This window comes from Drosophila obscura, unplaced genomic scaffold, assembly GCF_018151105.1.
Source record: "Drosophila obscura isolate BZ-5 IFL unplaced genomic scaffold, ASM1815110v1 contig_186, whole genome shotgun sequence".
Classification (NCBI taxonomy): Eukaryota; Metazoa; Arthropoda; class Insecta; order Diptera; family Drosophilidae; genus Drosophila; species Drosophila obscura.
Genome location: NW_024542774.1, coordinates 11,223,070 through 11,246,503, shown reverse-complemented (window position 1 = coordinate 11,246,503; position 23,434 = coordinate 11,223,070). Strand labels below are relative to the sequence as shown.

Here is a 23,434-nt window from a genome sequence, read left to right as displayed (position 1 = left end):
CCATGTAGAGTCTGGGAAACTACGCAGTCCGATTCGGTCTTGTCTTCTTTTGTCTTCGCTTTCGAAGGGGGGTCAGGTGGTGTCCGTTATCAGTTTCCCATACCCTGGCAGACAGCGCGCTTATCGCGATGTGGGTTTATGGACCCAACCGAGGGGAAGCTGTCGATGCTCGCGTTTAATCTTGGTGGGTTGCGTTCAGTACGAGTCTGGGAGGTGCGGCGAGAAGTGCCAACGAAAATTGTATACCCCATTTCCATTTACTTGTTGCGTAACATGACTGCGGACATGGCGTTGGTGTGTGTGGAGGACTTTGAGAAGAAGGCAGCAGGGCAGCTGGAAAAGAATGCACTTGACTACTACAAAAGCGGAGCAGGGGAGCAATTCACACTGGGGCTGAACCGTGAGGCGTACCGAAAGCTACGCCTCCGTCCCCGGTGCCTGCGAGACGTTTCCCGGCTGGACATTGGCTGTTCGATCTTCGGAGAGCAGATGAAGTGGCCGCTTGGCATTGCGCCGACTGCCATGCAGAAAATGGCCCATCCAGATGGCGAGGTGGGCAATGCAAGAGCCGCCGGCAAAGCTGGATCGATATTCATTCTGAGCACACTCTCGACAACATCGCTGGAGGACTTGGCCGCCGGCGCACCGGACACTTGCAAATGGTTCCAGTTGTACATCTACAAAGACCGGTAGGCATAGCTTAGATCCCTTCAGGCTCGCATTATCTGACTACTTTTTACATCCCAGCACAATTACTGAGAAACTGGTACGTCGTGCGGAGAAGGCCAACTTCAAGGCTCTCGTCCTCACTATCGACGCCCCAATATTCGGACATCGCCGCGCGGATGTGCGCAACAAGTTCAGCCTACCGTCGCACCTGACTTTGGCCAACTTCCAGGGTGTGAAGGCCACCGGCGTGGCCACTACTACAACGGGTGCCTCTGGCATTAATGAGTACGTGTCGAGCCAGTTCGATCCAACCATTACCTGGCAGGACATCAAGTGGCTGAAAGGCATCACTCACCTGCCGATTGTCGTAAAGGGGGTTTTGACTGCAGAGGACGCCGTGCTTGCCAAAGAGTTTGGCTGTGCCGGGATCATAGTGTCCAACCATGGAGCCCGCCAAATAGACACAGTCCCAGCCTCCATAGAGGCACTCCCCGAAGTGGTGAAGGCTGTGGGGAACGATCTGGTGGTCATGCTGGACGGGGGCATCATGCAGGGCAATGATATCTTCAAGGCCCTAGCTCTGGGAGCCAAGACTGTTTTTGTCGGTCGTCCTGCTGTCTGGGGTTTAGCCTACAACGGCCAGAAGGGTGTTGAGGAAATGTTGGGTGTGCTCAGAAAGGATTTCGAGATCACCATGGCACTGATCGGCTGCCAAACACTGAAAGATATTCAATCGTCAATGGTAGTGCACGAGTCCCAATATTCCAAGCTTTGAATAAATAAACAATAAAAATACCTTATAGATTCGAGAGAATTAAAGGACTTGTAGTTTGAAAATATTTTCACAACCGACCGATAGATTATAATATCGATACATGTGCCAGCGTAACCTATCGTTTTACTCACACCTCTGTGGTAAATGAAAATATTAAATTAAAGCAAATTAAATTGAAAAAAACACCATGCTTGACGGTTGGTACTGTCGATCCCTTGCGAATCAAGAGGAGGGTGCTGTTAAGGACGAGCCTATTCAACAAGAGAGCGATGAGGAACAGCCCACGCGGAACATTGGCCATGCTAACGCCAGGGGAGCGGGAGCAGGAGCACCAGCCAGTTCATCCTCAGCATCTGCAGGAACGGCGAATAATGCCGTTGACTACAAGGATCGTTACAAGAACTTGAAGCGAAAACTAAAGTTTCTCATTTATGTAAGTCATAGGGCAGAGTGAATCCAGCGAAAATTATTATATTGTGCTTGCAGGAAAACGAGTACTTTCAGGATTTGCTGCATACGAATCAGCGCCGCTTGCTAAAGGTGTCTCGCGATCGTACATTCCTTCTGGATCGTTTGTTGCTGTACGAGCACCCCGCCAAGGACTCAAGCGACAGCGAGGCCACAGACAGCTCCGACTCGGAAACGGAACAAGCCACGCCATCCACGTCCACGGCAGCTGGAGGCTCGCAGACACCGAAGGAGACCATTCGAAAGAAGCACAAAGAAAAGGGTGCATCAGTCGCAACTGCAACTCCCCCTCACCAGCCAACGGTTGGTGCCACGCGTGGTCGCAGGCGCAAAGTATTGACTGGAGCGCTGTCCTCAAACCAAGGACTTCAGGCAGCTGGAAAACGGCAGCTTATGGCCACAGTACCTCCTTCTCAACAGCCTCTCCATTCAGCCGTCGCCCTAAGCACAGCTGAGATCACGCGCCAGTTGCAAGAGCGACGTCCGACGCCAATAGAACTTATGAGCCCCGAGTGTACTTCGGCCACGGTTCCCACAACAATGCTCAGCGATGAAAGCCCATCGAAATGGTAAAGCCTGAATGTGATTCTATATCGTTTTGCTTTTCTATGAACTTTGTGTTTTTATCCCTATTATTCGCTAGCTATCCCAATGAAAGCCTGCACCATCTGATGGAGGACGATTCTCAGTCTCAGGAGGTAGCCGCCGAAGAGTGCGTGGCAATGGAGTATACCACTTAATATAAAAATACATATTGATAGCTACTGATAATTTGTATTATCTTCATCTTAAACAATTAAACTTAATAGTACCACATTCTCCCCCCGTATCAAAACCTGTGGCAGGGCACGTTTTATCTGCACATTCTTTCGATTCAAGCTCTTTGCCTCTACTGCGGGAAGATCTATGCCCAAATCCCTGAGACGAGCACTGCAGTCAATTGGCTGTCCGCAGAGTTTCTGGTCTCCATAATTGTATTTGCGACGCTTCCATGTCTCTGTAGCATTCCTCAGGAGGAGATTCCACTGTTTGTCGTAGGCCACCAATTCGCCCTCGACACAGCCGCCTATCGCTCGCTCCTTGCGGAGTACAACCCGCACGCGGATCTTTGGAATGTTCTCTGAAGCAGGTGCGACTATGCATTTCTTCAACAGTTCCAGTGGGCCTACCGTCGTCTCCATGTATGTAAAAATATTACGTCTATGTTTCTTGTTTACAGTGCTGACCGTTGGCATTTGATGGGGCTCAAAACGGCGCTGGGGAACTTCTTCCAGAACAGTCACAGACTTGGAAGTGGAAGGCAACGAAGCCTTTGTGTCTGCTGCTTGGCCTGGTGCCGCCGACGTTCCAGATTTCTGCCGTTTGTTGAGCTGCCATACGCCAAACTTTTTAAGAGCACTCTCGAAGGCGGCTATGTTTTGGTACAGAACTTTTGGAGGTACTTCTGTTATTTTATAATTGGGCTCGTAGAGCGCTCGCAGTGGGTTAAAGTGTTCGCTGGATACATCCAGCTCGGGATCTGTGGCTGCTGAAGCATCACGTGTTTCCGAATTCGGCTCCATAGGCGGCGGCACTTGTAAGAGTTATTTTTACTTTTCCAAATCAAATCAAATGAGAACAATTCTGCCGTGCCGGCTTGATGACCGACACATATCGATAGATCCAGCAGGGATGGGATGAGATGAAGAAAAAACCGGCAATTAATAAAATTAAAAACAGGCCCGGATAGGATTATATGATTACAAGTCATTTTTCTATCTATTCATTTTGTATATATAAATAAGAACACTGAGTTGAAGTTAATAAAGCCTTCGACATGATCTACACAAAGAAGCTTTCGTCTCCCCTTGTTGGGGGTCAATCTTATCAGCTGAGCTTTAAGAGCGGAGAATCAACAAGTGAGTGTGATAACTGAAAGAAATTACAAGGAGAATGACATGTAAGTGAAAATTTGGTGAGCACCAGTTGGTCAAGTAATGAGAATTACATCCTGCAGCCAGTAGCTCCAGCTTGGACATTAGTTCGAAGACGCTCATCGGCGTGGGCGTTGGCCTGGCAGTGGCGGGAGGGGCAAGCTATTTCCTTTACCGCCGCTACCTACAATACCGGGATGCCATGCCTCTGAAGTGGAGGCGCGTGGGAACGTTGCATCAGATCAACCTATTTCCAGTCAAGTCCTGTGCTCCACTCGACTTGAAACCGGGCACCGAGTACGAATGCGGTATGCTTGGATTGTCCTACGAGGGAATACGCGACCGCACGCTAATGCTGCTCGATAAAAATAACACAATGGTCACGGCAAGAGGTTATCCTCATATGAAATTAATAAAGTCAAGGAAAGTCTCGGTGAATGGTATCGTATTCAGTGCCCCTGGAATGCCCGACTTGGAGCTTGATTTCGAGAACTTGGAGTGTCCTGGCCAGGATTTGCATACATCCATTTGGGGTGCCCCAGTGGATACTATACTTTGTGGCGAACGGTTCAACAAGTGGTTCTCTCAGTTCATCTTGAAGAAGGAGACCGGATTGAACCTGGTTCACTATCCCTACCCGAAGGCCGTGAAGAGAATCTGTGACGATTTGAAGAGCATGCCATTTATGAGGAAAGAGGATTCGGTAGGTACCAATGACAGGAATCTCTTAAGACCGTCCCCTTGAACCTCGCGTCTATAAAAAATTATCCAAACAGGGAGCCTTCAACGATGGGACAAGCTACATGCTTATGAATCTGTCTTCGGTGGACGATCTGAACACTCGACTAAAGAATCCGGTTGAACCGCTGCAATTTCGAGGTGGCTTCGATATCAAATGCGATGTGCATGAGCCCTACGCCGAGGACAATTGGCAATGGGTTCGCATTGGTGATGAAGCCATTTTTCGTCAAGTAGCTCCGCGCACAGTGTGCATTGTTCCGAATGTTAACGACAACACAGGGAAGCGGGACATCGAGGGCGAACCGTTGAAGACATTGAAAAGGTGGATCTACTTACTTCTATTCTACCCTCTACACAATCACATGAGATAACTTATTGCTCTATTTCTTTAATCAGCTATCGCATGTTCAACTATAGCTCCCCATTACTGGGCATACATTTGGGTCTACGGCAGCCAGGCAAGGTCAAGGCCAATGATGTTGTGTATGTTGGGGACAAGTAAATCAATGCATTCAACCGATGATTTCTCATCGCACCTTCTTGATTATTGAATATATGCACACACAATTAACATTCCCTGTATTTAGAGCCGAAGATGTCTTCGATCGGACACATATCGATAGCCCGCACAGGGATGCACAATCCTATTGTGGGTTTTAAATTAATAAAAATAAAAGGATAAACGGAAATTCGAATTAAACATTTACTTTGAAAAGCCCATATCATATATCATATCCACTCGGATATTAAAATCATTGACCATCATTTTTCCAGCTTTTCACATGATCTACTTACATACATATGTATGTACAAATGTACATACATACAAAATGCAATCTAGTTAGTTGAGCTTTTGGCGCAGAGAAATCAACAGGTGTGATAGCTGAAAAAAATTTTAAGGCGATGTCATGTAAGTGAAAATATTTTGATAGATCATCACCAGTCCAGTTGGCTAAGTTATGAGAATTTTATACTGCAGCCAGTAGCTCCAGCTTGGACATTGGTTCGAAGACGCTCATCGGCGTGGGCGTTGGCCTGGCAGTGGCGGGAGGGGCAAGCTATTTCCTTTACCGCCGCTACCTACAATACCGGGATGCCATGCCTCTGAAGTGGAGGCGCGTGGGAACGTTGCATCAGATCAACCTATTTCCAGTCAAGTCCTGTGCTCCACTCGACTTGACACCGGGCACCGAGTACGAATGCGATATGCTGGGATTGTCCTACGAGGGAATACGCGACCGCACACTAATGCTGCTGGATGAAAGTAACACAATGGTGACGGCTCGGGGTTTTCCTCAAATGTTGTTAATAAAGTCAAGGAAAGTCTCGGTGAATGAAATCGTATTCAGTGCACCGGGTATGCCCGATTTGGAATTTGATTTCGAGAACTTGGAGAGTCCTGGCCAGGATTTGCATACCACCGTCTGGGGCGCCCCCGTGGATGCCATGATTTGTGGCGAACGGTTCGACAAGTGGTTCTCTCTGTTCATCTTGAAGAAGGAAACCGGACTAAAGCTGGTGCACTATCCGTACCCGAAGGCCGTAAAGATCATCAATCCGCGATTGAAGAACATGCCCCACATAAGACAAGCGGATTCGGTGGGTACCCAACAAGGTTCACTGTACCCACAGTGATTAAGTAATACAAAATTCTGTACAAAATTAACCGACCAGGGCACTTTCAACGATGCGACAAGCTATATGCTCATGAATCTGTCATCGGTCGCCGATCTGAACTCTCGAATTAAGAATCCCGTGGATCCGCTCCAATTTCGAGGTAACTTCGAGCTAAAAGCTGATGTAGACGAGCCCTACGCGGAGGATCATTGGCAATGGGTTCGCATTGGTGACGAGGCCGTTTTTCGTTCAGTGGCTCCATGTACACGTTGCATTCTTCCGAATATTAATGTCAATACAGCGGAGCGGGACATCGACGGCGAACCCTTAAAGACTTTGAAAAGGTGATCTCCTTACACTCTACACAATCACATGGAATAACTTTTTACTCTTTTTTTTTTTAATCAGCTATCGATTGTTCAACTATAGCTCCCCAGCACTGGGCATACATTTGGGTCTGCGGCAGCCAGGCAGGGTCAAGGCCAATGATGTTGTGTATGTGGAGGACAAGTGAATAAATCGTTGAAAATTTCGTCTGCTTATCGTATAGTTAATTATGTATACACTCATGTTTATTAAATAGAACATATGTAGATAATGAAAGTAACTCATGTGTTTTATATGCAAATATACATCCGATCCGGTTTAGACCTATAACAATTCAAACACTACCGTTGGCCATGCACTAAACGCATGACTGCCAGGCGAGACCGCCACAGGCCATGCTCACAATAACATAGACAATAAATATTATCACTATTCCAACAACAACATAGATACGAATATTCTTCCAGAACATCTGCCGCGCCAAATTGCGTGAAGCCTTGCGGAATGCAACCGACTGTAAATGAAGGTACGAGTGCTGTTAGAGGGGCATTTATCTACATATCATATGTTGAAATGGACTTACGTTATTGCTCAAGTTTTCTGTTTTATTGACGAGGAGCTCAAGCTTTTCGCCTCGATCACGTAGACTGTCTGTAAGAAGCATGGAATACGATACGAATTATAAATATTAATGAAGTAATCGTCATGGTCCCAAAATGCTCACCAATATTCTTAACCATTATGTCTTTCAGTTCGTCTATCTGGCCATGGACACGGGAAATTTGATCAACCTCACGCGACTGGCTGAAGTAGACCATCTGCTCGGCAAGTACTTTCGAGAACTCCGTATTCATGGCATAGGCGATTGCCGTGGCCACCTGCAACCCATAAGTATGTATGAATTTCTGCTTGATATCCGCCAGAAACAAGAAAGCTCGGGATCGTTCAAACTCCTGAAAGTAGAGATAAATAATTAGCAATGTGTATTTAGGGCCGTCACAGTTCATTCAACCCACATTGTCGGTAATGCACATGTAAACCAGCTTGTTCTCGCATGTGTAGTTTATCACATAGTCGCCGTGGGTGTAGGCCATCTTGTGGTTGTGCACCCCAATCCGCCCAATAACATTCTCCGTCACTTCGGCAAAGTTTCCAACGCACTCCGCATACTTGGCAAGCACCGTGGTGCCGCGCGAGATGACGCTGTACAGTATCGGCATTATGTGGTATCGGCTTATGTATTTAGGGCGCGGTTGTATGCAAATCTCCGGTCAATTGCACTTTTTCGCTCTTGCTGCTGCTCTGTTTATCAATGGAACAACAAAGACTTCTTACTGATGACCTGCTCTGCTCGGTCCCTGCGATAGAATGCAACTCACTAAGAATAAGCAAATCATATGAATAAAGAAAGTGCATTCATGCATTATAGATGCAAATACCTATATATGAAATAAGTCATCAATTACATGTTTTGTTTATCCAATTATAGATGCTCAATGTCTCCAAGCACACATCAGATCACATTTTTATCAAGTCGAATGTTTATATAGACTTCTAAATACTGCTGGCACGACTTAAAACACCACCGGATCCAGAGAAATTATTCTTTTTTTTAACACAAAGAAAATAGCAACAATTGCTGACGCTTCGGATGCAACTATCGATGACCCTATCCCTCGCTTCGATTGCATTTGCAAACATCGATATATCCGCCTGGTCAAACTATTTTAATTTTGTTTGATTTATAATTCAATATATAGCCTATGAAATATTTTCGTCTTAAACATATAACAACACTTCTTTGTTCTTTAAAAATTGTAGAAATATTAAATTTTGTTAAAAAAAATGAAACTGAAATTCAAAATGGCGAATTTGCTGTCCGGGTCTTAATGGGTCTGACAGCAGTGGGAACGAGACAACAAGTTGGTTGTAGGGTTGCCAAGTAAACAAAATACGAATTAGTTTTTACTTCTTATTAAATTTTTAATCTTTAAGCCTAGTACCTAGTATGAAACCGATAAGACATTATCCTGTTTTTCGGTAGATAGAAAATTTCGCACCAGGCGCTTCGCAAACAGGTACTCTGTTTGTAAAATGGTCATTCGATATATACCAAAAATGCAACTGATGGTATTTTCCCATCTCAAGCGTAAGATATAATTATTCTATCTTTCGTCGTCCAAATGGCACTTACGCACACATTAAAAATCGAAGGAAACAAGTGCAATACAGCTACAAAAGTGCAATAATGAAGACAAATTAAATGTAATTAAGGCAGCAAAATGAAACAGATTATATAGATATTAATTTTTAATAAATCTTATACCCGGTACTTATTTTAATCATTTAAAAGGAGATAAAAACCATGTTGATTGCATATCTGTCCTGCATTATCCTCTAGCTCCACGGAGGACGATAATGTACACTGCAATATTGGATAAATCCGCCTCCGTGGAGCTGGAGGATAATGTTCTTTGCAATATTGGATAAATTGGACAGATATGCAATAAACATGGAAAATACCATCGGTTTCTTTTGAAATTTTCTGTCTACTCTACCGAAAAACAGGGATGATGTCTTATCGGTTTCATACGAATATCATCCCTGATATCGGTCGACGGAAAATTTTGCGCGTCTGAGTACTGGGCCTTAACTTATAAGTCAATAAATAGCCTATGAAATATTTTCGGCCTAAATATATAAAACACTCCTTTGTTCTTTACAAATTGTAGAAATAACCATTTAAAAACAAAACAAATGAAACTGAAATTCAAAATGGCGAATTTGCTGTCTGGGTTCGGGTCTTAATGGGTCTGACAGCAGTGGGAACGAGACAACAAGTTGGTTGTAGGGTTGCCAAGTAGACAAAATACGAATTAGTTTTTACTTTTTATTTAATTTTTAATGAAATAAGTCTCAAAATTTGTCTATATTCCAAAATAAGTAGGCGGCTTATGTGGGCTTAGGCTTAGGTAGTACAATTGATTGAAATCCGCTGCATGCGATCAATTTTTCGTGCACACCACTGTAGTTGTTGTAGACATTCTCGTGTGAAAAAATTATCGTCGCTGTGGGAATCGAATCGGACGGAGATTCAATGAAAAAACTAAAAATTTTCAAAGTCTGTAAAAATTTGCAAGATCTTTTGCCCGGGCCGCAATTAAAAGATACGCGATAGTGTTGCGTCTGTGTTTTTGCAAAGAAATTACCGCGCCGCGCCGCTTTGTTGTTATCGCTTGGTTTGGTTGTGCTGCATCTGCCTGTCTGCCAGCGCGGACGCCTCTGTACAGAAGTACATAATTTTGGCAATCAAATTACTTGCACGTGGAGTGCACTCCACAACGCCGCAATATGAGCAATACTCCAAACCGTGAGGTAATGCTGGTACCGGCCGCGACTCCCTCGCCATCGCCCCTGGCCAAACTCGATGTTGACTTGTCAGGTAAGCGATGCGCCGACTCTTGGGGACGGGACTTCTGATGCTTAGTGCGTGCTCGTGTGTTTTTACAGGTTCGAACTATGAGATGCACCCGAGCCTTTCTGACGAGGAGCGTCGCTACTATCTTAAGGCCTACCCGACCGTCGATTTGATCAACCAGCGAAAGGTGCACTGCACTGTATGCAAAATGCACATGGGCACGGCCCCTGGCTCGGAGGGCAGCATCAAGATGCACCCCATTCTGCGCGTGACACACTGCGGCAAGTGCCACGATTTCTACAACAGTGGAGAGTTCTCAAAGGGCGAGGACGGCTCCGAGCTGTACTGTCGCTGGTGCGGCCAGGGTGGCGAGGTCTATTGCTGCTCCACATGCCCGTATGTTTTCTGCAAGTCGTGCATCGTGAAGAATCTCTCGCGCGGCGTCATTATGGACATTGAACAGAACGAGAACTGGAACTGCTTCAACTGCACCCCCAAGATCCTATGGCCACTGCGCGCCCAGCACTGGGCCCTGGTCAACTACATACAGACCCAGAAGCGGTAAGTGCTGTAGCCATGTGTTTTATCTTTACCCACCAGATAGTGACGTTTTATTCTCTTCTGGGTTTGCAGAGGCCTGCAGAGCCTGCAATTGCCGGAAGTGGAGGCGCGCCGGCAGATGATGAAGGACAACAGTACGTGCTGCCGTCTGGCCAAGGCTAAGGCCAACAGCCTCTCTGATTCCGCGGAAAGCCTTGAATCAATCACTTCGAAGCGCAGCCACAACAGTTCCGTGAGCTCTGCGAAGAAGGGTCCGGCGCTAAAGTTGCAAGGTCCGCCCACCAAGCGCCCCAAGGCGTCAAACGACGAGGTCGTCTGTACTCCCGATTTGCTGAGCATGCTGGAGCCGGACTGTCAGATCTCCATGCCCCCGAAGCCGGCAGCTCGTCTCCCGGTCCCACCGGTTAGCATAACAACCACGCCACGCATTGTCACCGTACAGCAGAACTATACCGGACCGAGTCCCAGTCCCAGCAGCAATGGTACAAGTCCACCCCGGATTAGTCTGCCGCCACCGCTGGTGCTGAGTGGCTCGGGCGTTCGGTACCGCCAGAATTCACCGGCCAGTGTGGTGCGTCGCACCGTCGTGCCCAATAGCGTGCGGAACACTGGGCCCGTCTTCCACACCATAAACGGATTCCGCGTGGATCTGAATAGCGCCGCCCAGCAGGACTCGTACCGCCTGCCCAACGGACGCCTCATTCAGGTCAAGCGCCAGATGCCACCAGGCGGTCAGCCTCCAACGCCTTTGACGCCGCCCACTCCGATGTCTGTGGGTCCAATGGGTCAGGTCATGATTCGACCCCGCTCTCTTGCAGCCGCTTCGCCGACCATTCGCCAAGTCCACAGCAGCACAAACAGCAGCCCAGGCGGCACACCGCCAGCCATTGTCTCCAACATGGGCTCCAATATGGGGATCTACAATCCGCAGATCAACCAACAGCAGCGAGCTCCGCAAGTTGTGCGCCAGGCAAGTGCCTGTGCCAGTGCCAGTGCCAATGCTAATGCCAATGCCAGTGGCGGACCCACACCGACGGTGGGGAACACTAATGGAGCAGACGGGACTATGATATATGCGGTGCAATCTAACAAGAGCTCTGCATTGATGCGCCATGTGTTCCCGAATAGCGCGATTGGACAGGCGCGTGCCCAGCTGCAGGAGCAGATATTCAGTGCCATGGACATATGCACCCATCTTACTGGAAAGGTAGTCTCTCTGACCCATTCGAATGCCTACAATCAGGCGCGCAGCTATATGGATCTCAAGGAGCTGTACATTCATATGTCGTACCTTATGACCTATGCCATTGGACGCTTCAAGCATCTGCAGGAGAAGTGTCTGGTGGACATGCGCGACATGGGCTTCAAGAACGATGCGAACAGTCTGGAGAACGGCCAGTTGGCTGCTGGTAAGTCTCTGCCAAGCAACTCTACTTTGCTACCTATATTTAAGCTACCGTTTGGTAGCCACGTCTGGTTCCAAATAATATGAAAAAAAAAATATAAAGGGGGGACGAGAGTATCTCTATAATTGTCTTTGGAGAATATTTTCGACACATGGACGGGCGCTGTCAGTTGTTCGTTTTTTGTATTATTCGTTTGTGTTTGTGCGCGAGTGTTTATTTCTGTCTTTGCCCTGAGGAGAAGGAGCATGTATGTATGTAAGTATACTGTGATCCACTGATTGTCTGTTTGGGGAAAACTGCAAGTTCCATTTCCTTGGCTGCGATAGCGATTGGTTTTAGCTTGGTCCATGTGTTTGCAAAATACTATCCAAAGAGGCAATGGAATAGAACCCAGAAGCAGTTTTTCCCTAAACGTTAATACCCCCCTCTTTATCACTTCTTGTGTGCTTTCAGCCGTCGACTATGTCTGCTTTGGCCAAATAGACGACGTGGATCTCTTCAACACTGGCTGTAACAGCTTTCATAACCAAGTGTATGAATACCGCAAGAGTCTGCACGCGAATCTCAAGGACGGAGAAGACTGCGAGCCCCTGCCGCCTCTGATGCCGCTGGGAGTGCGAGCCGAGGGTGATCCCATTGACGAGGAAGACACAGAAAAGGAGAACGAGACTGCCAGTGCATTCGAGTCGGTTCCCAGCAAAGACAATGACAATGACAATGACAACGAGGCCGATAGCTGCGACTATGATGAGCCCGATGATTTGGATGATGATATGGACGACGATTTGGACGATGATAACGATGATCTGGACAGCGAGGACCTCGGGGAGCTGGGCACCGAGGAGAGCATGAACCGCAACGAACAGGCTCACGCCTACGACCGTAAGCTGACGCGACTGTTGCGCGAGTATCCCTCGATCTGGTGCACCCATCACCCGGACTACGGCAAAATGGAGGTCACACGCAAGCAGTGGCGTGTCATAGGCAGCCACTTTCCGCGCGGCGACGACATCAAGCTTCGCTGGAAGAACGTTCGCAAACGCTACGTGCGCATCGAGCGCCGCAACCGTCAGGGGAAGCGCTTCAAGGGCTACTTTGACAAGGCAACCAACTATCTGGCGAACAGGGACCTGCCGCGCAGCCAGTGGCTGGAGGTGGATTGTGGCGAGGACGATGGGGATGGCTTTGAGCGAAAGCAACTGGACGTCATTGAAAATACGATGGACAAGGATCACGGCACAAGGCAGACGAAGCAGACGAACGATATGCGGAAGCCGGTGAAGGCAAGACAAGTGCCCGTGCGTGACATTGACATGCGCATCATTAACTTTGCCAAGAGCCATCCCGTGCTGTGGCGCAAATCGGCCGATCCCGAGTTCAATAGCATCGACGAGCAGACACGAAAGTCGCTGTGGCTCAATTTTTGTAAATCGGCAACCAGTGAGTAGTGCTCTAGAAGGACATCGTTGAAAGATGGGCCAATGTTAGCCAATGTTTCTTTTATTTTTTTAGACTATCCGTACGATTATTTGGTGGGCCGCTGGCAACAGATGTACGAAATGTTCAAGACCTTCCGCTTGAGGACCATCAAGGACGAGCAAGTCCATGCCAACCTACAGCTAAAGTATTCGAAATATTTGGCCAGCTTATTCTTCCTCCATAAAATCGATGAGCAGGACTTGCGCGATGAGTTTGAGCCGCAGCAGGATTGTGTACAGAACGGGAACAAGTCTGCCGGCAAGCTGAAGCAAATGACCGACGACAATCAGTTTGCCCAGCAGCTGGTGCTGGCCATGCGCGCCTACCCCACTCTGTGGAATCCGCTTCACGCGGACTACAGTGATGTGGGGGCCCGCGAGCGACTCTGGCCCGAGGTGGCGCGGCGTCTTCCACGCTTCAAGCGAGACGCCCAGACGTGCAAGCAGCGCTGGCAGATGGCCAAATTCGCCTATGAGTGCTACTGCCGCGAGCTGAATAGACAGCCGCAGCCCAATGAAACGACTCTGCAAAAGTTGCGCTTGAACTTCCCCCTGGAGGAGATGCGTTTCCTCAATATTTAATTCCAATATCATTCCAGCCAATGCCAATCTAAACATAGTTTATGTATAACCATTCTCTAAGATCGAATAAAATATATTCCAACCTCCGTTTGACTGCGACTATCAATTAGTTATTAGCCTACGTTAAATCTGATCTGTATTTGTATTGCTGTTATTTTTGCTAATTATGATTGTCTCTTGCAGAGAAACAAGCCAGCGATGACGAGGATAACGAGATTGAGATTGTGGAGCCCAAGACGGATACCATTACCATTGATTCGGACAACGAAGACGAGGTGTGCTCGCCCGCGAACAGCAAGAAGATCATGAAGATAACTTCTGTTGCGTCTCATGCCCCGAAGAAGGAAGTCGTGGAAGTACCGCCGAGTGAGGCCGATATGGCCGCCTTTAGTTCAACCATCTTGGCCAGTCTTCTCGAAGTGGACATCACCGAGGGCACTGCCGATCCCAAGAACGTGTCGCCAGGACACAAAAAGCAGCCTCGTAAGAAGACAACGAACAAGCCGAATCCGGCGTTGCTACAATTGGAGCGCCAGCGCATGGAGGAGATCAAGCACACCGATGCCAAGCTGAAAATGAAAGTCAGGGTCAAGTTGCGACGAGCGGAGGACGAGTTTGAGGTGGCCCGTAAATGGGCTAAGAACTGCGATCGGAAGGCCAACCAGAGAAAGTCTGATGCTGAGAAAAAGCCAGCTACCGGATCCAATGAGCCAATTTGTATCGAAGAAGAAAAAGAACTGGACCACATTAGCAAGGAAGAGTCCAGCCCGTCTAAACCAGAAGCAGACAAAGAAACGGACAAGCTTGAGGCACCCAAAGAAGACAACTGCAAGAATGACAAAGCAGAGGCCCCAATGGAATTGCCAGCAGATGATGATTACCAAAAGTTAGGCGAAGCAGAAGACGAGCAGCAAAAGAAAGTTGAAGCTGAAGCGGAAGCTGTAACCGAACATGAAGTGGAAGCTGTAACCAAACCTGAATCTGTTGATCAGTTGAACGAAAAGGCAGTCTTAAGTATTAACCCAGTCTTAGGTGATGCAATGGAAATCGTGGAGTCCGAACCAGAAGTGGTAAAGGAGAAATGTACGGATGAAGATAACTCCAATTTAAATGAACCGATGGACACTTCCACTGAAAGCCCCGCTGCTGTGCCGCTGGAAAGCATGGACATAGACATACCGAGTGAAAGTACTGACCAAACAGAGGCTGTAGTAGATGAAGCAAAAGATCTGGATGGTATGGGAGTGAGTGAACCAGCGAAAGAGTTGAAAAAGGACCCCTGCAATTCCAGCCCCATAGCATCTACAGCTGATGCTGAAGCTTTTAAAGACATGGAAAATGATACGACAGTTGCGGATAGTAGTCCTGAAATTGTAGATCCCGAAACGGACACAGCAACGTTGGTGATGCCATCGCCAGAACCCATCCCAAAAGACGATCAAAACGAGGAGGTCTCCCCTCGTGAATCTGAACCACTGACGGAGAACGAAGCTGTTGCTGCAAAATCCACTGATGTCTTGACAGATAACAACGCCGAAGCACCTGTAGCAGGCTTACACGAGACTATCGAATCAAATGCCACACTTTCGGAGGAGTCCACTTCAGAGAGGATTGACGCCGGGCAACTTGTCGGCTAGTTTGTGGTGATCATTCGAGGTCCCGACGACGACTCTCCATAAGACCTCGACATTGGTAATTTATACGCTGGGTATAAGGATTTAATGGATCTAATGAGATACAAGAAAACGGCCAATCATTTGTTAAGTAACTTTAATTTTGCTCTTAATTGAATTTAACTTGTTTTACAAAGCATATTTGGCAATCAATTTATGTGCGTGCAAGCAAGTACTTTTCTAAATTGTTTATTTGACTTATGATACACAATTGTACATACTCAATTAATTTTATATTTATCATGTTATATTCTTGGGGAACTACTCCAATTAATTCAAAGTAGTTTGACGCCCAGAAAATGTCTTTAATAAATTGTTATGGCTTCTAATTATACTGCTATTCTACATACATATTTTTATGTATAGTAGATGCATATATAAATCTGATCTTTTCAAACCATAATCGGTATCATGTTTGCTTATATCTTTCCCATGCTGTATAGATATGTTATAGTGTTAGGTATTGCATTTAATCAATCATTTTATTGTTATATTCCCGAAACACTAACAAGAGGCCTGCCTGTCATCGAAGCAATCGAACCATTAGTAAGTATCTGGGGATGCTCCATTTATGACATTTTTATGAGTATATCAGTAATACTCAGAAATCATAAACTGAACCAGAGAGCAAGCCAGTAGAAAATATTTAGTACTTAGGGTATTAATTGATATTAAGCATACATTTATATTTATATATATATTTGTAAATTCTAAGCTATTATATGAATAAAAATAAATACTTAAACGCCTAGTGTACGTAGTCTTTAATTAATTTATTTGTTTTGTGGTTGTCAAGGCTCAAGGAGCAACAAAATGGAAGCTTAGAACGGAGGACTACATTTACGAGGACATTACATTTATTTATGTGATATATCTTATGTGCAATACTTTTAACGTTGATATGGATTGATGGAGCTGCTGCACACTCAAATAACATTCGATGGGTACACAACACAACGACAGCTTCCGTTGCCATTGGATGCGACAGCAGAGGGAATAGCTCACGAGCTCAATATTCGTTGCAATCTTCAATGTAATCGGGTAAACAAAAAATACATACAATCATTATATCTATGAGTGGTTGGATGGGGTTAATATATCACTTTTCTTATGTGCGGACATACTAGATGTGTTAGAGTATTCTATAAATTACAATTTGAGGAACATAAAGTGGGGTCCTGTGAGTCGTAATAACAAACTGTGCGGCGTGTATAAATAAAAATAGTTAAGTATTTTTGGGTCTTTTCAAAGTATGGGCAAGAAGAACATCTAATGTCATTCAAGCCTGTCTTGGGCGCTCCTATTACATACTAACAGTTTGTGCGCTTGTGCAATCGCATGTGGTTGAAGTAACGACCTGGCGGCGGGCACTTAATCTTGTAATCTGACACATAGTTCCAGGCCTCCACCATGGTGTCATCCTTCACCTGATGCTGGGTAATACTGCCCTTGAAGGCGCACATATGCTTCGAGTGGGCGAAGCTGAAGAGCGGGTGATGATGTCGCCTGATATGGGCACGCTGGGCGCAAAGTCCGGTTATGTAAACGTCCTCTAAGTAGACAAGCGTCGTGTTTAGGGATGCCTCGTACAGGCGCTGCACCACGTCAATAGAGAGAAGGTAGCCGGCTCCAGACAAATACTTTGGATAGGACTCTGGCGGATACATATAGGAGGGCATGTACCACTTGCTGCTAACATCGTTGACGGGCAGCACGTTGCAGAACTGGTGTCCGTACATCACCTCGCTGGTGTCGTTCAATCGATTCTGCGGCGACTTCGCCAGGAACGTGTAACGATCGTGATAGTCCAGAGTATCGTTGTACAGCGGAACGGAGCCGCCGAGCAGAAAGTGCAGCAGATTGGGGACATTTACAAAGGTGTCGTCGTCGCACTTGAGGAAGTACGCGGTACTGTTGGCACAGCTCCGGCTTATGTGCTTCAAGGCCATCACCGACTTGAGTGTTAGATTGTTGTAACTATCGACAAAGCTCTCCTGAATAATATCATTGTATTGTTCCGCCTCGCTGTGAACTCGAGATAGCGTTTCGTTGCCCTCAAGGGATTCGTACTTGCTGCGGCCCACAATGAACACAATGCGGACGGAGGCAGACAGTGAATCACCCTCGCCGCTTAGATAATCAGCATAGAGCTTAAGGCGCGCTGTCGTCGCTGGTAAATAGTTACCCTTGAGATGGCCATGCAACTTCACAAATGCTCCGTAGTTAAACTCCGTGGTGTTTCCCCAGGTCTCGCGTATTGTCTGCCGTTGAACAAAGTTGCCCAGGCTCGTGCAAACGGCGATTATCAGGAAGGTCTTGTTGCGACAAAACTCCCGCGGTAAAATTTGCGCTGTGTCCTGCACTGGGTCTATGTAGTCTCCTATGCTGCGGGAGGTCTCCATTGGCCAGTCCGGTAAACCCACTGGCAACGCAAAAGGAAAACAAAAACACGAGGATCAATACAAAAGAGCTGAGCATCCTAAGCCGCTTCTCTTACCTTGTCGCTTGTGCACATCCATGTACATGAAGGGCAGGTAGACAAGGAGTAGCAGGAAAATAATTGATGCCACCAGGGTGTAGCATCCGAGCCGACGCAAGCTTCTTGGAAGAGGCAAGCGCGGTCGCCGCTGCATCTTCATGGTTACCCGCAGCTTGGCCTTGGGCTGCTTAGCAGCTGTCTCCTCATCGGACACAGATGCCGTCGACCCAGAGCTGACGGACGAGTCCGCCAGCAGAGCACACTGCTCCTCATGCCCAGTCCATGCGTTGCTCATTTGCTCTTTTGTTCCTAAATCTCCCTTTGGACTGCGTTCGCTTTGTCTGCATCTCAGGCATTCCCTCGCATTTTTTTCAACTGCCAACTGATAACGCAAGCATCAGCATCAGCAGCAGCAGGACAGATTGCACTGGTTATAAAAAATAATTCATGAATTGGTATACGAAATCACAGCTCTGCGCCCGGTAAAAGGTGCACTAATATTTGCGATTCACGCAATAGAATAGACAGCAACAATCACATTACAAACTGATTAAAGTTCCATCCCACCCAGCTGATTACAGCGAAATCGCCTCGTGACTATCGATACGGCGTAAAAGGTAGCATACCTATCTTTTTGTTACGAAACTACCAATCGATTGTAATTTGTTTTGCTCTTAGTAGTAGATTTACATTATATTTGTATCGAAATCAAGACGTATGTATGTATGTACAAACAAATGTACAGATAGGTACATACGCATTCATACATATGTAAAACGACGATCCCACGATTTCTTTCCGCCATAAAGATTACAATATCCCGCCCGCTCAACTTCTCGTAACATAAATAAAAAACTCGTCTATTAAGTGTTAAAATTTGGTCTATATCTTAATTTATTTATCATGTTTTATATACAATAAATTTTTGCTGCTCCAAGTTAAGTGCATCAAAGTTTCATAGATCGAATGGTTTTAGGTCAAGTTATAAATGAGGACGTGTTTGATCTTAGTCTAAATTACAATTCTATTACAAAGTACACATAATATTCTGGTTACATATTAATCTTGAGATACCAGCCCTCGGGGAGTGACCAGCCCTAGAAATCGGCGTCTAGGGTAAACACGTTGTCCAAGCGACTCGTTACGACTCCCATGCGCTGGTACTCGGCAACCTTTTTCTCAAAGAAGTTTGTCTTTCCGTCCAGCGAGATCATATCCATGAAACTGAAGGGATTCTTAGTGTTGTAGATCTTACCCACACCGAGCTCCATCAGCAGACGATCGGCGACAAATTCAATGTACTGGGACATGAGGACGCAGTTCATGCCAATCAAATTGCAGGGCAGGGCTTCGGTGAGGAACTCTTGCTCGATTTCGACAGCATCCCTAATGATCTCAATAATGCGCTCCCGCTTGGGACGCTGCACCAGATGCTGGTACATGAGCACCGCAAAGTCGCAGTGGAGACCTTCGTCACGAGAGATCAGCTCGTTGGAGAAGGTCAGACCGGGCATGAGGCCACGCTTCTTCAGCCAAAAGATCGAGGCAAAGCTGCCGCTGAAGAAGATTCCTTCCACGGCTGCAAAGGCAATAATACGCTCGGCAAAGTTGGCCGATTTCGAGGATATCCAGGACAGGGCCCAGTCTGCCTTGCGCTTTACAGCCGGCATGGTCTCAACAGCATTGAACAAGTAGTCGCGCTCCTTCGGCTCCCGTATGTAGGTGTCAATGAGCACGCTGTACATCTCGGAGTGCACGTTCTCCATGGCAATCTGGAAGCCGTAGAAGCAACGCGCCTCCGTGATCTGCACCTCCTGACTGAAGCGCTCGACCAGATTCTCGTTAACAATGCCATCGGAGGCAGCGAAGAAGGCCAGCACGTGGGAGATGAAGTAGCGCTCGTTGTCGGTCAGACGGGCCCAGTCTGTCGCGTCCTTCGATAGATCCACCTCTTCCACAGTCCAGAAGGAGGCTTCGGCCTGCCAGATAAATGCAACGTGAAATTATTAACATGTAAACACATACGCAGCACTCATTATCTTAATTGCTCTAATCTTTGGTTGAATTTCCCGCCAACAAAAAGTTATGTTTCATTAAGTAAACACATGTCGCAAGGGCTGGGGGGTGCATACGCCTATCATAATGTTTGATTCATGCAATCAGGCACGCCACCGACGTGACTGGATTTTGGCGCGCTTTATGATGAAATTACCCGCCAGAAGTAGATACTCAAACGAACCCACACTCACTCATACACACACACACGCACATATACATACCTTTTTGTACATCTGCCAGATGTCGTGGTACTGAATGGGGAATATAACGAAGCGGCGTGGATTCTCCTTGAGCAGGGGCTCAATAGAAGGGTCAAACGACGATCCAGTCTTCTCCATAATGGACGGCGTTGCCTTGCTGACCTCGGCTTCCTTCCCAACGCCGTTCTCCTCGTTGCCAATGGACATTTTGCGAACGTTGCTGGCGTTCTCCGTCAGTACTTTCTTGCTGGGGCTCTACATAGGCACAGTAATGATAAATTGTATGGTATGTAAATTTAATGGTTTAATGTGTATGTATGTATGTATGTGCACTTTTGTTGTGATGCGCAATATTGCCAGCATTTACACTTATTCCCACGGGAACGAACATACATACCAATGCACATGAAAGACGGGAGGCTATGTATAGCCTATGTACTTGTGGATTTGCATTCGTATGCATGCATGTAATTTCCATTGCATAAACGTGTCGCGTCACTTACCTTTAGCGAGAATTTCTCCATGTTGTCGGCAATATTTTCCTTGGAAGCAAACTGAGACATTTTGTTGTAGGTAAACTTGTTGATTGTTCTTAAAATAGCGTGTCGTCAGAAAACGTTTGTATATAACGCGGAAAAGCGGATGGTTTGGAATTTCACTATCAACTGAGCAGAAAATCGGCGGTTCTTGGTTTATATGCCGGGCGGCAAGCTATTTACTTTTCCCGCCAAAACGAGCGTAGGGATGATAAATAAATGCTGAAATATATCGATACATATATGTTATATTGGTACTTTTGTGCGATAAATCGACCGAACTGGAATATTTATTTTACTTCTATCGATATTCCAAAATGCCGGGTAATGAAAATAAATAAAAAAATAATTATGGACTCTACAACAACAGACCACCACAATCAATTGAAATACTGCACTACGCGACTGCCATATCGTCAGGGGAGGGAGTTAAAAGCCGTAAAGGTAAAGAACCTGCATTGCGTGACTATTCCCTTAACGAATTGTTAACTTTTCCAGGTTTATACTGTTGCAAGCGAATCTGGGCACTTGCTGGTCTTCGGAGTGCCCAGAATAAACCTACAGGCGAATCTCAAGACCAAGCTGCAATGTTTTGGAAAATTGCAGTCTTGTGTGTGTATTACTTCGGATATGGCTGCAAAGAGTGCGTGTGAAAGACACTGGCCGTGATCAATGAAATCAACTAAGTTACACTTGTTTGCAGTGGAACTGGAGGCTTTTACAGATGTCTTTGCCGTACAGTTTGAGCGTATCGAGGTGGCACGACGAGCAAAGCGGCAGCTGGATGCCAAACAGTTTTACGGCGGAACCCTGCACATCTCATATGCCCCTGAAAGAGAGACGCAGTCAGAGCTGCGGGAAAAACTGCTGAAACGAAGCCAGGAGGTGGCTCATCGGACTAGGCGCAATCACACAGACCAGCCGCAGCCGGCGAAGAAGATAAATGACGAACGATGAATACACGATTCCTACCTTTTATTACGTTGAACACATTGTAATGAGCCCCTGGTGGACTAAACGATATCCGTAACTATGAACAGTAATGCATTTGTTTATTGTTTAAAACTGATTTGATCTGTCATTATTTCGGCTTCGATTCTCGGATCTGGTGGTAGTAGTTCAGCAGGGTTAGGCGTTTCGCCCACAGCTGTGCACCATAATGTGCCCAGAATCTGAGGATAAACAAGCGAATAGGTGAGGGCCAATGCCAATCGGCCATATCTTGCCGTTACTTACATGCCAAAAACGGCTCCTCCTAAATGCGCGGCATGGTCAAAGAACTTCCACCCCATCACGCAGCCCGCAAAGTCAATGCCCATAATTACTTTTATGCCGGCACTGGCGGAGAACGTCAGGGCGGGCAGAAACAATATGCTGAGCTGGGTATCCGGATACTGTGCGCACACATATGCCAGCACTGTCATGATTGCTCCAGACTGGAGGATAATTACAAGATTTATTGCATGGGATGAGATATTTTGCCTTGCCATTGCATACGCACCGCTCCCAGAGACATGCCCACTTGTCGCGTGCCCGCCTTGTACAGAATGCTCATCAGACTGGAGAACGCACCGGCGCTCAGGTAAAGTGCTAGGAACTGCTCCTTGCCCAGCGACGTAGCTGCGGCGTTGGCGAAGCTGTGCAACACATACATATTGGCGAACAGGTGCATGGCCGAGTAGTGGCTGAATGTGGACAGGAACATGGGCCAGCAAACGATGCCTGCTCAGGGAAACAGGTGCTCAGAAACGGGTGATGTGATTCGGTTCAAGGTCTCGCCTGACTTACGCGCAGCCGGGTTGGATGTGAAATACGAGATCATTGTGGATCGCAGGCGGGGCACGCGCCACAGACCAAATACCAACAGATTCACAAAGCATATGGGGGCAAACACCTTTTCGCCAGTGCTCAGATTGTCCCAGTGCTGTCGGATATCATGTTTCAGCTGCGCCCAGTCGCTGCGGTCCGTGACCGATCGACCCTGCCACCAACCAAATTGCGCCTGCTTCGCTTTGGTAATGATCAGGCTCCGTGTGTTTTCGTATTCCCAGATGGTGGCGCCGGCAAAGCATCCCACCGTAAACTGGAATCGAAAAGATGTACAGAAATCCCCTGCATATGCAATATCCCCTGCTTACTGCGCCTGTAAATGCGACCGCCTTGATTATATTGTTCGTCGGAACCGTTGTGCTTTCTGGGACCGGCTCCGAGGGCTTTACATTGCTGCTCTGTTTACTGTTGCTGTGGATGTATCGTGCTGGTGGCTTGGATCGCGGTGCAGGTACTATGTCGGCTCGGCATGTAAAATTTGGACCATTTTTTAAATATCTGTGTCTGTGGGTGATTAATGATTAATCTAACCCGGTCAACGCCTTTGCCTCCTACTTACGTCACCTGGGAGAGCCAGCTCCTACAGAGCGCGCGATTTATAAGCATAATAAAACGGAAATTGAACAATTTTGCATGAAATTATATTTAATGTTGTTTAGTTTCTGACATTTGAGCTATCGATAAGTTCTATCGTTACGATCTA

At 46.7% G+C, this 23,434-nt stretch overlaps 11 protein-coding genes across 15 annotated transcripts; 6 read left to right on the top strand and 5 right to left on the bottom strand.

Annotated features, from left to right (window-relative positions):
- Positions 1-180: 180 nt before the first annotated feature.
- LOC111074973 (peroxisomal (S)-2-hydroxy-acid oxidase GLO5) lies at positions 181-1,478 on the top strand. The gene is made up of 2 exons (XM_022368004.2): positions 181-689; positions 748-1,478. The coding sequence occupies exons 1-2, from the start codon at positions 274-276 to the stop codon at positions 1,442-1,444; spliced, it is 1,113 nt and encodes a 370-aa protein (XP_022223696.2). The 5' UTR covers positions 181-273; the 3' UTR covers positions 1,445-1,478.
- A 49-nt stretch (positions 1,479-1,527) lies between these two features.
- On the top strand, positions 1,528-2,734 carry LOC111074976 (INO80 complex subunit E). Its single transcript, XM_022368008.2, has 3 exons — positions 1,528-1,877; positions 1,931-2,481; positions 2,556-2,734. Exons 1-3 carry the CDS (start codon positions 1,632-1,634, stop codon positions 2,650-2,652), a joined length of 894 nt encoding a protein of 297 aa, XP_022223700.2. The 5' UTR covers positions 1,528-1,631; the 3' UTR covers positions 2,653-2,734.
- Positions 2,672-3,751, bottom strand: LOC111074977 (U7 snRNA-associated Sm-like protein LSm11). The gene has a single exon (XM_022368009.2). It carries the CDS (start codon positions 3,472-3,474, stop codon positions 2,701-2,703), a length of 774 nt encoding a protein of 257 aa, XP_022223701.2. The 5' UTR covers positions 3,475-3,751; the 3' UTR covers positions 2,672-2,700.
- LOC111074974 (mitochondrial amidoxime-reducing component 1-like) lies at positions 3,746-5,250 on the top strand. The gene is made up of 4 exons (XM_022368006.2): positions 3,746-3,851; positions 3,909-4,528; positions 4,602-4,888; positions 4,963-5,250. The coding sequence occupies exons 1-4, from the start codon at positions 3,845-3,847 to the stop codon at positions 5,066-5,068; spliced, it is 1,020 nt and encodes a 339-aa protein (XP_022223698.2). The 5' UTR covers positions 3,746-3,844; the 3' UTR covers positions 5,069-5,250.
- Positions 5,251-5,369: 119 nt separating this feature from the next.
- On the top strand, positions 5,370-6,786 carry LOC111074975 (mitochondrial amidoxime-reducing component 1-like). The gene is made up of 4 exons (XM_022368007.2): positions 5,370-5,476; positions 5,546-6,165; positions 6,241-6,527; positions 6,592-6,786. Exons 1-4 carry the CDS (start codon positions 5,470-5,472, stop codon positions 6,695-6,697), a joined length of 1,020 nt encoding a protein of 339 aa, XP_022223699.2. The 5' UTR covers positions 5,370-5,469; the 3' UTR covers positions 6,698-6,786.
- Positions 6,738-8,182, bottom strand: LOC111074978 (vesicle-associated membrane protein 7). 4 transcript variants are annotated; one of them, XM_022368010.2, is made up of 5 exons: positions 7,950-8,182; positions 7,527-7,888; positions 7,235-7,463; positions 7,094-7,161; positions 6,738-7,024 (listed from the first exon to the last, which is right to left on the bottom strand). In XM_022368010.2, the coding sequence occupies exons 2-5, from the start codon at positions 7,728-7,730 to the stop codon at positions 6,869-6,871; spliced, it is 657 nt and encodes a 218-aa protein (XP_022223702.1). In that variant the 5' UTR covers positions 7,731-7,888; positions 7,950-8,182; the 3' UTR covers positions 6,738-6,868. The 4 variants fall into 4 exon arrangements, with proteins under 4 accessions (XP_022223702.1, XP_022223703.1, XP_022223704.1 ...); XM_022368011.2 differs by having other exon boundaries at positions 7,527-7,868; XM_022368012.2 differs by having other exon boundaries at positions 7,977-8,182.
- A 1,057-nt stretch (positions 8,183-9,239) lies between these two features.
- LOC111074980 lies at positions 9,240-16,299 on the top strand. 2 transcript variants are annotated; one of them, XM_041593209.1, is made up of 5 exons: positions 9,240-9,952; positions 10,021-10,489; positions 10,562-11,898; positions 12,349-13,335; positions 13,408-14,058. In XM_041593209.1, the coding sequence occupies exons 1-5, from the start codon at positions 9,862-9,864 to the stop codon at positions 13,953-13,955; spliced, it is 3,432 nt and encodes a 1,143-aa protein (XP_041449143.1). In that variant the 5' UTR covers positions 9,240-9,861; the 3' UTR covers positions 13,956-14,058. The 2 variants fall into 2 exon arrangements, with proteins under 2 accessions (XP_041449143.1, XP_041449144.1); XM_041593210.1 differs by lacking the exons at positions 12,349-13,335; positions 13,408-14,058 and adding an exon at positions 14,139-16,299 and having other exon boundaries at positions 9,251-9,952.
- On the bottom strand, positions 15,714-18,687 carry LOC111074981 (beta-1,3-galactosyltransferase 1). The gene is made up of 2 exons (XM_022368016.2): positions 18,126-18,687; positions 15,714-18,050 (listed from the first exon to the last, which is right to left on the bottom strand). The coding sequence occupies exons 1-2, from the start codon at positions 18,400-18,402 to the stop codon at positions 16,939-16,941; spliced, it is 1,389 nt and encodes a 462-aa protein (XP_022223708.2). The 5' UTR covers positions 18,403-18,687; the 3' UTR covers positions 15,714-16,938.
- Positions 18,688-18,970: 283 nt separating this feature from the next.
- Positions 18,971-21,086, bottom strand: LOC111074982 (ribonucleoside-diphosphate reductase subunit M2). The gene is made up of 3 exons (XM_022368017.2): positions 20,869-21,086; positions 20,387-20,620; positions 18,971-20,086 (listed from the first exon to the last, which is right to left on the bottom strand). Exons 1-3 carry the CDS (start codon positions 20,926-20,928, stop codon positions 19,205-19,207), a joined length of 1,176 nt encoding a protein of 391 aa, XP_022223709.1. The 5' UTR covers positions 20,929-21,086; the 3' UTR covers positions 18,971-19,204.
- Positions 21,087-21,203: 117 nt separating this feature from the next.
- LOC111074985 (RNA-binding protein 48) lies at positions 21,204-21,970 on the top strand. Its single transcript, XM_022368021.2, has 3 exons — positions 21,204-21,345; positions 21,400-21,544; positions 21,605-21,970. The coding sequence occupies exons 1-3, from the start codon at positions 21,229-21,231 to the stop codon at positions 21,856-21,858; spliced, it is 516 nt and encodes a 171-aa protein (XP_022223713.2). The 5' UTR covers positions 21,204-21,228; the 3' UTR covers positions 21,859-21,970.
- On the bottom strand, positions 21,862-23,433 carry LOC111074984 (presenilins-associated rhomboid-like protein, mitochondrial). The gene is made up of 6 exons (XM_022368020.2): positions 23,291-23,433; positions 23,040-23,235; positions 22,690-22,984; positions 22,403-22,623; positions 22,138-22,337; positions 21,862-22,073 (listed from the first exon to the last, which is right to left on the bottom strand). The coding sequence occupies exons 1-6, from the start codon at positions 23,335-23,337 to the stop codon at positions 21,983-21,985; spliced, it is 1,050 nt and encodes a 349-aa protein (XP_022223712.2). The 5' UTR covers positions 23,338-23,433; the 3' UTR covers positions 21,862-21,982.
- Position 23,434: the final 1 nt, after the last annotated feature.

Bases quoted from the DNA above. Each gene is read 5' to 3' on its own strand.
- LOC111074982 (XM_022368017.2), bottom strand. From the start codon at position 20,928: ATGTCTCAGTTTGCTTCCAAGGAAAATATTGCCGACAACATGGAGAAA. The intron at 20,621-20,868 runs GTAAGTGACGCG...GTGCCTATGTAG, and splicing joins TGGAGAAATTCTCGCTAAAG to AGCCCCAGCAAGAAAGTACT. The intron at 20,087-20,386 runs GTATGTATATGT...TTTATCTGGCAG, and splicing joins TCTGGCAGATGTACAAAAAG to GCCGAAGCCTCCTTCTGGAC.
- LOC111074984 (XM_022368020.2), bottom strand. From the start codon at position 23,337: ATGCTTATAAATCGCGCGCTCTGTAGGAGCTGGCTCTCCCAGGTGAC. The intron at 23,236-23,290 runs GTAAGTAGGAGG...AATCACCCACAG, and splicing joins AGCTGGCTCTCCCAGGTGAC to ACACAGATATTTAAAAAATG. The intron at 22,985-23,039 runs GTAAGCAGGGGA...TTTCGATTCCAG, and splicing joins CGGTCGCATTTACAGGCGCA to TTTACGGTGGGATGCTTTGC.
- LOC111074978 (XM_022368010.2), bottom strand. From the start codon at position 7,730: ATGCCGATACTGTACAGCGTCATCTCGCGCGGCACCACGGTGCTTGCC. The intron at 7,162-7,234 runs GTGAGCATTTTG...TGCTTCTTACAG, and splicing joins CATAATGGTTAAGAATATTG to ACAGTCTACGTGATCGAGGC. The intron at 7,025-7,093 runs GTAAGTCCATTT...CTTCATTTACAG, and splicing joins CAGAAAACTTGAGCAATAAC to TCGGTTGCATTCCGCAAGGC.
- LOC111074976 (XM_022368008.2), top strand. From the start codon at position 1,632: ATGCTTGACGGTTGGTACTGTCGATCCCTTGCGAATCAAGAGGAGGGT. The intron at 1,878-1,930 runs GTAAGTCATAGG...TTGTGCTTGCAG, and splicing joins AACTAAAGTTTCTCATTTAT to GAAAACGAGTACTTTCAGGA. The intron at 2,482-2,555 runs GTAAAGCCTGAA...ATTATTCGCTAG, and splicing joins GATGAAAGCCCATCGAAATG to CTATCCCAATGAAAGCCTGC.
- LOC111074981 (XM_022368016.2), bottom strand. From the start codon at position 18,402: ATGAGCAACGCATGGACTGGGCATGAGGAGCAGTGTGCTCTGCTGGCG. The intron at 18,051-18,125 runs GTAAGAGAAGCG...TTGCGTTGCCAG, and splicing joins GGATGTGCACAAGCGACAAG to TGGGTTTACCGGACTGGCCA.
- LOC111074985 (XM_022368021.2), top strand. From the start codon at position 21,229: ATGAAAATAAATAAAAAAATAATTATGGACTCTACAACAACAGACCAC. The intron at 21,346-21,399 runs GTAAAGAACCTG...TAACTTTTCCAG, and splicing joins GGGAGTTAAAAGCCGTAAAG to GTTTATACTGTTGCAAGCGA. The intron at 21,545-21,604 runs GTGCGTGTGAAA...ACTTGTTTGCAG, and splicing joins TTCGGATATGGCTGCAAAGA to TGGAACTGGAGGCTTTTACA.
- LOC111074974 (XM_022368006.2), top strand. The intron at 4,529-4,601 runs GTAGGTACCAAT...TTATCCAAACAG, and splicing joins TTATGAGGAAAGAGGATTCG to GGAGCCTTCAACGATGGGAC. The intron at 4,889-4,962 runs GTGGATCTACTT...TTCTTTAATCAG, and splicing joins CCGTTGAAGACATTGAAAAG to CTATCGCATGTTCAACTATA.
- LOC111074980 (XM_041593209.1), top strand. From the start codon at position 9,862: ATGAGCAATACTCCAAACCGTGAGGTAATGCTGGTACCGGCCGCGACT. The intron at 9,953-10,020 runs GTAAGCGATGCG...GTGTTTTTACAG, and splicing joins ACTCGATGTTGACTTGTCAG to GTTCGAACTATGAGATGCAC. The intron at 13,336-13,407 runs GTGAGTAGTGCT...TTATTTTTTTAG, and splicing joins TTTTTGTAAATCGGCAACCA to ACTATCCGTACGATTATTTG.
- LOC111074977 (XM_022368009.2), bottom strand. From the start codon at position 3,474: ATGGAGCCGAATTCGGAAACACGTGATGCTTCAGCAGCCACAGATCCC.
- LOC111074975 (XM_022368007.2), top strand. The intron at 6,166-6,240 runs GTGGGTACCCAA...TTAACCGACCAG, and splicing joins ACATAAGACAAGCGGATTCG to GGCACTTTCAACGATGCGAC. The intron at 6,528-6,591 runs GTGATCTCCTTA...TTTTTTAATCAG, and splicing joins CCCTTAAAGACTTTGAAAAG to CTATCGATTGTTCAACTATA.
- LOC111074973 (XM_022368004.2), top strand. From the start codon at position 274: ATGACTGCGGACATGGCGTTGGTGTGTGTGGAGGACTTTGAGAAGAAG. The intron at 690-747 runs GTAGGCATAGCT...TTTACATCCCAG, and splicing joins TTGTACATCTACAAAGACCG to CACAATTACTGAGAAACTGG.